This window comes from Schistocerca nitens, chromosome 8, assembly GCF_023898315.1.
Source record: "Schistocerca nitens isolate TAMUIC-IGC-003100 chromosome 8, iqSchNite1.1, whole genome shotgun sequence".
In the NCBI taxonomy this organism is placed as follows: domain Eukaryota; kingdom Metazoa; phylum Arthropoda; class Insecta; order Orthoptera; family Acrididae; genus Schistocerca; species Schistocerca nitens.
Window position 1 is genome coordinate 256,117,128 of NC_064621.1, and position 10,324 is coordinate 256,127,451.

The window sequence follows — 10,324 nt, forward strand, 5'->3', positions numbered from 1 at the left end:
ATGCCCACCCAGGTGTTACCAAGTTTGTTTCCCTGAAAAGTTTCCCTGGGAAGCCCTTACACATTCTTCATATAGTTCCCATCTCTTCCCATGTTATTTTCATATTTTGGGAGCCCTGAAGGATAAATGTACCAACAGTTGTGGCGATTTCTTTTGAAATAATAAACAGCTTACTTTTTCTATCTGCTGTGTTTTCGTTTGACAGCTCCTTATAAATTCACTACGTTCGAAGTAATACTTAAGTATCTCTAATCTGAACAACACTGGTAGTGCCTCCATCTCGTACACTAAGTACTTACGCTGGGGTACAAGGTGTGTAAACATATGGTTGGTGTGATTGAGTCACCCAAATAATATGGATCTTAATCATATAGGTAAGGCTAAAGCGAATGTTAGTGCTAGGGCAACCCCGAGGAATAGTAATAACTTGTCACCTTTCCTGGTCTGCCTGGAGTGAATCTGCCCCTACGTGGATGCATCTGTTTGCACTATAGAAGTCCTGTTGCAGTTAGGTAATGCTAGTAGATGTGCTGTACTCAGAGGTTCAATTAGCGCTATAAAACCTGCTTCCTGGGACTCTCTCCACTCAAATTTTTGACCGTTTTCCCCCAGCAGATTCAGTGGAGCAGCCTTATGAGCAAATTCAGAAATTAATTTCCTAAAGGAGTCGTCCATCCTGACGAACCTCGCCACTGCCTTAACATTCTTAGACTTAGAAACCAGCAAAACAGCCTTAACTCCTTCCGGGTTCACAGTTACTACTCCCGGTGAAACTATATAGGCAAGAAATTACTTATCTGGGTTCACTGCCAGTACCACGTCCCGCAATCACCACAGAACCTCTCTCAATTTCTCAAAATATTCTTGCTTATTTATGACTGTATATAACTAAATCGTCAAGAAAATGATATAGAGACAAAATTTAATGTCAGAGAATATCTTACCCATAAGTTGTAACAGGACTGCAGCTCCAGTGGACAGGCTGAAATGTATGTGGGCGAATTCAATTAAATTCTAGTCAGTAGTAAAAGCTGTCAGCTTTCTGGAATTCTCCGCTTGTGGGACCAGATTGTAGACTTGATTTAAATCCAAAGTCGCAAAATGCGAGCGGCACTAAACCAACCAAAACAGCAGTGAAAGTCTGAGAGCGGGATCATATGTGAGACGATCTTTTTAACTCACGGAATTCGACCACAGGACATTTGCCTCCATTTGGCTTTGGAACTAAGAAAACAGGGACAGCATAGGGTAAGCCAGAGGGACGAATAGCTAAGTCCTTGGTCTAACTGTTTTTCCACTATGTCCTTAACGTCCTTGCGAGAAAGTGAGTGACGGTGAGTGGGGTTGTGTACATGTACATCCTGACTGATTTCTATATGATATACAGTCAACGATGCTAATCCCATTTTAATGTTTAAAACACATTTGAAAATATTGAGAACAGAATAACAAATTCGGAGGCATTAATTCTAACGGGCCCTCGTGATGACCAAAGGTTATATACTGCCCATCTCATGATCTCCAGTATGAATGTTGGTTACTGCCATACAAAGTTCCAATTGCTGTCATCAAAGCAAGGTAGAATAGTGACCTGCAGCTGAACTACCTCTTTTAACAAAAGCATGACCACTGTTTCCACACAACAATACACTAATCAGGCCCAGGTAGACTCACGCACCCCATGGGCTATGTGTATGTGCCACTCCTACACATGACGTGTGTATACCGCCTATTCTCGGTAGATGATGCGGTAAGGACCTTCCTCTGACTATAAAACCAGCGCCAGATTTGAGATGGGCAGACATCTGGTACAATACAGTGAATGAGTCACAATCTCTGTGCGAGTACAATAATTAAAATGAAAAAAAAAAAAAAAATCGTGCTCTTACGCACGATGATACCGCCGTGCAATTCAGAATTTCACTTTACACAATTTCTAATTCCTAGCCATGTTTGAAAACATCACAACAGTTACCAGCTGACTTCACCTCGCTCAGCACTAACTACAAGATAATTTAGTCTAGCAGAATCTATCAGATGACCACTAATAAATGTTGGCCACAAAACCACAACACCTGGCTCTCTGCGCAGCACTACAGTAACTAAACTCTCCACCATTCCTGTGGGCTGCTGTCTTCTTATGGAGACTGTGAAAAGATAATTCACTCCACAAGTAGATGACTTCCATGTACGGCTTAGGCATTGACCGTGTAGACAGCTGTGGCTGTAAAATTGCAGCTCCACGACGCTCAGTGTTCCAGTCCCTCTTACTCACATGTAGACGTCAACGAATCACTCCGCCATACCTGTGGTACCTTCCACGGATAACTGCAGCCAGCCCCTTGGGCATCTACACCAGTACATATCTGGAGGGGGCGCTACAGCATGACTCCACCGCCACGACAGTGGCATTTGCGGCTGGCACAAGATGATGTATTCTTCCACTCCTTGCTGATGCCTGCGCCCCGTGTGACTCCTTGACAATGGACTCTGGCACAAACTAGTGTGGTTAGCACACGATGAAGTCCCCGGCACCGTCCACAACTTATAATCCGCTGGCACTGTGACCAGCGGCGTTGGCCCAAGTAGATATTGCGTGTTTGGCCCAGTACTGCAGCCTCCTCCTCTGATTCTGCCAAATCTTTGGCCAGCGTGCTGGTGCCCCAGACAACCTCCCCTGCTGCGTAAACGACTGGTCCCTCTGACGCACTGCAGCATCGTCAGCCGCTTCGGCAGCGGCCCTGTTGCTGGTCCCAGAGAACGTCGCTGGTTTATTTCCGTACAGTTGACCCTTATTCTGACTCCGGCACTAGCTGATACGAAGTTTTTATTTCAAGGCACAAGATGGATGGCCATTTTTCTATGTCAAATAGTGAAATAAACGTTCCCTTCTTCTAATTATTCTTCTATCTCTCCTTCCTCTGTCACCTTTATTCTCTCTTCTCTTCATTAATGGTATTTTACCACTTCTTCACGTTACACTATTTCACAAGCATATCTGTTCTCTCATGTCAATGGACTTTTCTTCTATAGTTATTACTGTCTATACTGCATCGAGGTGATAAAAGTCATGGGATAGTGATATAAACATATACAGATGGCAATAGTATCACGTACACAATGTAAAAAAGGGCAGTATATTGGCGGAGCGGTCATTTGTACTCAGGTGATTCACGTGAAAACGGTTTCCTAAGTGATATGGCCTCACGACGGGAATTAACAGGCTTTGATCGGAATCGTAGTTTGAGTTAGACGCATGAGACATTCCACTTCAGACACAGTTAATGAAATCAGTATTCCGAGATCCATGGTGCCAAGGCGTGCCGAGAATATCACATTTCAGGCTTTAATCCTCACCACGGTCAATGCAGTGGCCGACGGCCTTCACTCAATGATCGAGAGAAGCAGCGTTTGCGTAGAGCTAACAGACAAGAAACACTGCGTGAAATAACCGCATAAGTCAATGTGGGACGTACGATGAACGTATCCGTTAGGATAGTGTGGCGAAATTTGGCGTTAATGGGCTATGGCGATAGACGACCGGCGCGAGTGCCTTTTCTAACAGCATGACATCACTTGCAGCGTCTCTCCTGTGCTCATGACCATATTGGTTGGACCCTAGAAGATTGGATAACCGTCACCTGGTCATGTGATTACCGACTCCAGATGCCAAGAGCTGATGGTAGCGTTCGAGAATGGCACTGCCCCACGGAACCATGTATGCAAGATGTCAATACGACACTGTGCAAGCTGGAGGTGGCTGCATAATGATGCGGGATTTGTTTATATGGAATGGACTGGGTCGTCTGGTCGAACCGAACAGATCATTGACTGGAAATGGTTATGTTCGGCTACTTGGAGATTATTTGCAGCCATTCATGAACTTCATGTTCCCAAAAAAACTATGGGATTTCTATGGATAACAATGTGCCGTATCACCGAGTCAATTTGTTCGCGGTTGGTTCGAAGAACGTCGAGCGAATGATTTGGCCACCCAGGTCACCCGGCTTGAATCCCATCCAACATATATGAGACGTAATCGAGAGATCCGTTCCTGCACTGGCAATAATTTCACAATCACGGTCGGCTGTAGAGGCAGCATGGCCCAGAATTTCTTCAGGGGACTTCCAGTGACTTGTTGGCTCTATGCCACGCCGAGCTGCTGTACTACGCCGCGCAAAAGAACGTCCTACACTATACTGTGGAGCATCCCATCGGTTTTGTCAGCTCAGTGTGTTTCTGAACAATAGTTTCCATGTTAAATATAAGACCTACTGTAATAAATATGCAGGATGAGTCAAGACACCACCAACAAAATTTCAGAGGTTATTCAAGGACATTTTCTGAGTATTTTGATACAAATGACCCGTGTTCTCCAGTGGCTCGCTACAGAGTAATGACGTATTTATGATATATTCGGTCTTCTTACCAGAATTATTTTTCATTTTGTGAAAGTACTTCCACAGCCGTGAAGAAGCTTGTACATGCACTCACCAAAAAGTAGTAACACGAAAGCATCTGGTTACTAGTGGGGGTCTATGTATAGATGCAAACCTACTGTGATGTGATTGCCATTGCGGCGGAAACAACTGAGAACAGGGTCGTAGTACCGCTCTCCCACTGCATTCAATGAACTCACAGGCAAGGCGCATATCAGTCAACTCCTCACTTATTTACATTCAACTGTGTATCAGTGTTAACATATAACCAATACAAAAAGAAACCGAGACAGAATCGAGCACTACAGGATGCATGCTTGAGGACCAACAATAAAGTAGGCATTACTGTCGTCGACAGCAACTACTGCGAGTGTGTGGAACAAGTTGGTTTCCAAACGAGACGCGGAGCACACACCGTCGACGTTAGCACTATTGCGAAGATATTCTCAATTTTATACCAATAAAAGGGGTACGCTATCGATGGGCGACAGATGTAATTAACCACACTCAGTCTAACCGAACCACGTTTTTCCCACAAAAATATTATTGTTCAGAAAATAAGCTGATACGCACCTTACGTAGATCTTGGCAGATAACGGAGAATTTTGAGAATTAGGCTACATCAAAGTAACATAGATCTATCGATGGCAACCCCCTCCTATCAATGGACCACTTTCTTATGTTTGATACTAGTAGACTTCTCTTGATCAGGAATGCCCTTTTTCTCGAAGCTAACTGCTTTTAATGTCCTCCTTGCTCCGTCCGTTATCGGTTATTTTGCTGCCTAGGTAGTAGAATTCCTTAGCTTCATATACCTCGCGTCCATCAGTCGTTAAGTTTCACGCTGTTCTCATACCCGCTACTTCTCATAACTTTCGTCGTTCTTCGATTTACTCTCACCACTATGTTGACATAAATGGACCGTATATTTAATAAACATATGCAAACTTTTCAGGACAGAATAACACTGCATTTTTACCAACTACAACTGAATTCATGATTTCTGACTACAAGTTTTCTTTTCGTACCAACTCTTGAACAATAAAAATTATCTTGTCGTTCATGAAGACGTAATGAAAAAATTACTGTAACTCTCTGTACTTATCTTCTGTAAAATGAGTGAAAACAACCATTACTAATACTATCATGTGTCTTACAGAGTGAGATTTGGGCTGTACTACGTCGACTTCGAAGACGACGACAGGCCGAGAACGCCTAAGGGCTCTGCGGACTTATACAAGCAGATCGTAGCCTCGCACCAGTTCCCAGAGGCTGAATCAACAGCGGCCTGAGAATGGTGAAACAGAGAGCAGCATTGCATTACGTCGGTGGTTGCACACAATAAAAGTTGTTAAGCAATAAACTTGCAACACTGTTATTAAAGAAAACCTTGCTTTGTACATATCATGTCGCTGTTTCATGTGGATTGTTACTGTACAATAATAAACTCATAAGGTTTTTTCCCGATAACGCGCTTAATGGAAAAAGGAGATGTTTTTGTTCTTACTGCAGTTATTTTGTATTGAATTTTGATCCTACCAGGTCAGTTAGTTCAGCCTGCGTTTTACATACAACAAGGAAGGTATAGTTCTCGACGATTCTTCTACTTGATACATTCAAGCGATGCTACGTAGTAATAACAGTAACAATGGTGACGATCGTTGCAATTGTTACTGTGATTTCATCCACCTTCTCCCTTTGTAGGCTGACTGCGGTACAATCAAGCCGCTCTTCGATCAGTAGACATTATTCTGTTATTAGACCCTGAACACAGAACAGGGAGACATATTTACCATGAATTTAAAATTAATTTTAAAGATGCTCTTAATGGGAGAATGTAAGAAATAATGCTGTCTCCATGAAAAGTTTAAAAACAGTGACAAAATGTGGACAGGCAGCACAGTTGAAAACACTTGATGAACACTAAACACTTGAACACTTGAAAAATATAGGAGACACATACTACTAAAAACGGAGCACTGTACACTTTCACTAAAATTGGAAGAGGACCCACCCTGGGATGGTAGATTGTTGATGAAAAGAGGGGGGTTGGAAGGAGGAGAATGGTGGTGATGAAAACTGAGGACTGGTAAGCGCTGGTGACGAGACAAAGAGTCTTTGTGGGGGACAAAGAGAGAGGGGTAGCGGATGTTGGGATATATAAATCTGGAAGAAAAAGTGGATGAGGGTAATAGGGAGGGGGAAAAGAAGGGTGTGTGTTATGGGGAGAGCAGGAGGAGGAAGAAGCCCTTAGGGGTGGATAGGATGCGATGGATTCGGAGTCGGTAGCAAGGGTATATGTTGGGACAGAGTTCATGGTGTAGGAGAGGAAGATGTTTGACATTCGTTTGGGAGAGAACATGGAGGACGTGCAGGTGGACGGTTGAGGGTTGGTGGCATGTGTAGATAGAGACGTAGCAGCACACTAGGATTGGAAAGGCGAGGGGACGCAACAGGATTGTTGGAGTTTGCAGATAGTATAGGTTATTCTGAGGTGTTCAATGTGAGTGAGGAGGGGTGAGAATTTGATGAGTTGCTAAAGGATCCTTGGGGAAGAGAGGGGAGGTAAAGGGATGCGAATAGCAAGGCAGAAAGTATGGCGTTCGTGGATCTGGAAAGATACATAGAACTTGGCTGAGATGGATATCCATAGCGAAGTATGGGGTAGATCAGGGATTTGTATGTGTGAAGAACAGTGGAGGGCTGTAGTCCCCATGGTCAGCCAGTTAGTAGTTTTGGTAGTTTTAGCCTACTGTGTGCTTTCTGTTGGATGGTTAGTAGGAGAGGTTATCACGTTAGTTGCCAGTTGAAGGCTAGTCCAAGATATTTTAATCTGTTAATTAGCTGGATAGGACAGTCGCAAATGGTGAGGTAGATACCGTGGAGTCAGAAGGTGCAGGTGGTGCATCCTATAAATATCGCCATGGTTACATCATGAGGCAAACTGAGGTGGATTTGGAGGGATCGTTGGTATTTCAGGAGCATAGGACAGAGGAAGAGGAAAGCGGTGTCATCAGTATACTGAAAGATAAAGGCGAGGCTGCGGGGCGCGGGGGGGGGGGGCGGGGGGGCAGGGGCGGAGACGGGGAGGGGGGGGGGGAGAGCGGAACCTTGGGGCACTCCAGCAGTGGGGTGACAGTTACAGTGATAATAATAATAATTTCTCATGTGTGGTAGTAACAGTAACTATCGAGAAGAATTGAAAACAATAGATAAACGCAGTATTTATTAACAAAGGAAATAAATTTCCAGATGAGTCTGCGACTTGGGCAGATATTCCGTGAATAAAGCAACTTCGGGAGTGTAACATATAGTACGTCGAGGAAGACGATGTCGATTTTGGCCTTATGACGACATATGCCACCTACTCATAACGGTTTCATCGTCGTCCGCCAACAGTTGGTTTGGTGGCATAGCTACTGGAGCGTCATCTGTGTCTACCCTTTGATAGGGTATGCTTACTGCCAGAAGGCTCAGTGTGATGCAAACGCGAGAAGCAAGCAGGCAATCATGCCACAGAGACGCACTCGTGCTTCCTACAGACAGCTGACCGAGTCTGATCACATTAGGGCCTTCCCAGAGGTGAGATGGTTCTTTTGTAGAATTGCCACACAAGGTGGACGTGCTGCTTGAGTTGTGCAACGGTGCTGGTATCAGTGGTCACGCGGCCATCTCACACCACTAGACGAGGTTCTGGACGTCATCACAGGACGCCCACCAGAATTCTAGAATTGTAAGGGCGGCAGTGGCAGATCGTACAGCTACCAAGGGAGGGATAAGACGGTTTGTGAGCTTAGACGTGTCTACACGAACTGTTGTGAACCGAATATTAACAGTGGGGCTAGGGGAACGCACACCTCTAGCCCGTCTTCCACTCGTGCCACAGAGTCGACGTGCACGGCTCGACTGGGGCAGTCAGAGGACCATTTGGAATATGGAATGTCTCGCTGTGATCTTCAGTGACGAAAGCACATTCTTCCTGCATGCAAGCAATGGTCGTTCGCGCCTACGACGTAGACCTGGTGAGCGCTGTCCCGTAGACTACATTCGTCGGGGCTCATTGGCGCCACCCGAGTCCTTATGAGCTGTATTTCGATAAGCTACAACCCTCATCCACGTTTGGCGTTTCTGAAGGGGACGCCAACGAGTACTCGGTACGTGCAGAATGTTGCTAGACCCATTCTTTAGCCGTTCTTGCAACAGGAAGATGGTGTGTTGTTCCATGTGGATAATGCTCGCCCAACACTTTCCATGAAAGTCAAAGTGCTCTGCAAGGCGTGCAGTAAATTCCCCGGCCAGCACGATCGACGGACCTGTCTCCAACCGAGCATGTTTGGGACATGATGAGAAGTGACTCGTGCTACTCGTCAACCAACAACTGTTTCAGAACTACGTGAACAGGTGGAGCAGGCGGCGAATAACGTATATCAGGACAGCATTCTCCATCTGTACGATCGACTGGATGCTAGAGTCAGCGCCTGTATCGCCGCCCGTAGAGGCTATGTAGAGGCTACTCCATTTACTAACATGGGTGTTTCAGCATGGGTCGTTACCTGGCACCTCAGAACTGTTCGTCCTACTGACCTGTAAATGTAATCATTTCATTTGCTCCATATGCACTGTTGTATCAATAAACTTTGAGTGAGGGTGTACCAATGTCGTTTCGGCTGCTGACGTCATCAGTTGAAAACGGACGTCTCGCGCAGGCATAAGCTTTGTCGATACCGACACTGAACGCGTTTTGCACGTTCTAGGTTTTTATCTGGTGATGACATAGCCGGAATGACATAAATAAAGATCAGTGTTAAGTGATCTAGACGCATTTATTCAGAAGGCAATGCTACTGTTGAAGTTATCTTAATAGGAGTTGAAAGTAAAATGAAGTGACAGAAAGATCTCCTTTTAAATAAAAATGAGGGTTAGATTAGGAAAAGGAAAGACAAGAATGGAATGAGGATAATCAGGTTGGACTTTGCCGCAGACAATTTTTTTCCGTGTTACAACAAGGCAAGAATGTAACCATATGATTTACACATGAACAGTCTAAGAGCACAGTATTAAATGCCCTGTAGTCTCCCAAATCATCGAGAATTAAAATTTCCTTTGAGCGGTATCCCTTTTTCGCTAGCCGAATATGCACTGGTTTCCAGTCTCCCTCACACCTTCACTACAAATTATAAACATTGTTGTCATCATTCAGAGATCGTAGGTAAGGATGACGCTGGATTACCTTAACGCTGTTTATCTGATAGGTGACTGGGTGTTGTGTTATCTATACGTTCGTATCATTATAATTGACATTCCACTGTTGAGATGGCTGAATGAGGTCGTCCCGAAAGCCATTAAAAAAAAGCGTGAAGCATGATGTTCACTTAGTTGACATTGGTCCCTTAATAACTACTTCACGTCCCGTGGAAGCGCCGGTGAATATCCCGCGTAGCGTATAAATAGCCTCACCGACCTGCGTTCGTGGCGGCGTGCATGTTTCAAGCAGGCGTTTGCCTGGATGACTGCGTAGTCGGACACGACTACCTATCTGGTGCGACAAGAAACATGATTCATCCCATCAGGCGGCACGTTTTCATTGATCCCTTTCGAAACTTTTTGATACCGCACTCACCGTAACTGCAATGTGCAGTATCGTTACTTCAGTATGGTACCACACAGGGTACGTCCGCTGGAGAGTGCCACGTTCAATAGTATGCTCCGAAATACTTGTATCTGTACCAGCGTTGTACTGTGTCGTCTTGTGTGCCACAGATTGCCGTCTATCCAGCTTTATAGAGCGGACAAACCTCCAGTCTCCACTTTCTGTGATGAGACGTGGACGATGTCATCCCCTCGTCTCCCAGTCACCGTTTCACTGGCCTTCAGCCACTTCCTAT

The 10,324-nt window shown here is 44.9% G+C and overlaps 1 protein-coding gene across 1 annotated transcript in view; it reads left to right on the plus strand.

The window, feature by feature from the left end:
- LOC126198757 (myrosinase 1-like) overlaps positions 1-5,909 on the plus strand; it is a 125,245-nt gene extending 119,336 nt beyond the window's left edge. Inside the window, exon 11 of the mRNA XM_049935313.1 lies at positions 5,599-5,909. Coding sequence (XP_049791270.1) covers positions 5,599-5,731 — 133 coding nt within the window. The 3' untranslated portion in view covers positions 5,732-5,909. The remainder of the gene's footprint in view (positions 1-5,598) is intronic.
- The last annotated feature ends 4,415 nt before the right edge of the window (positions 5,910-10,324 follow it).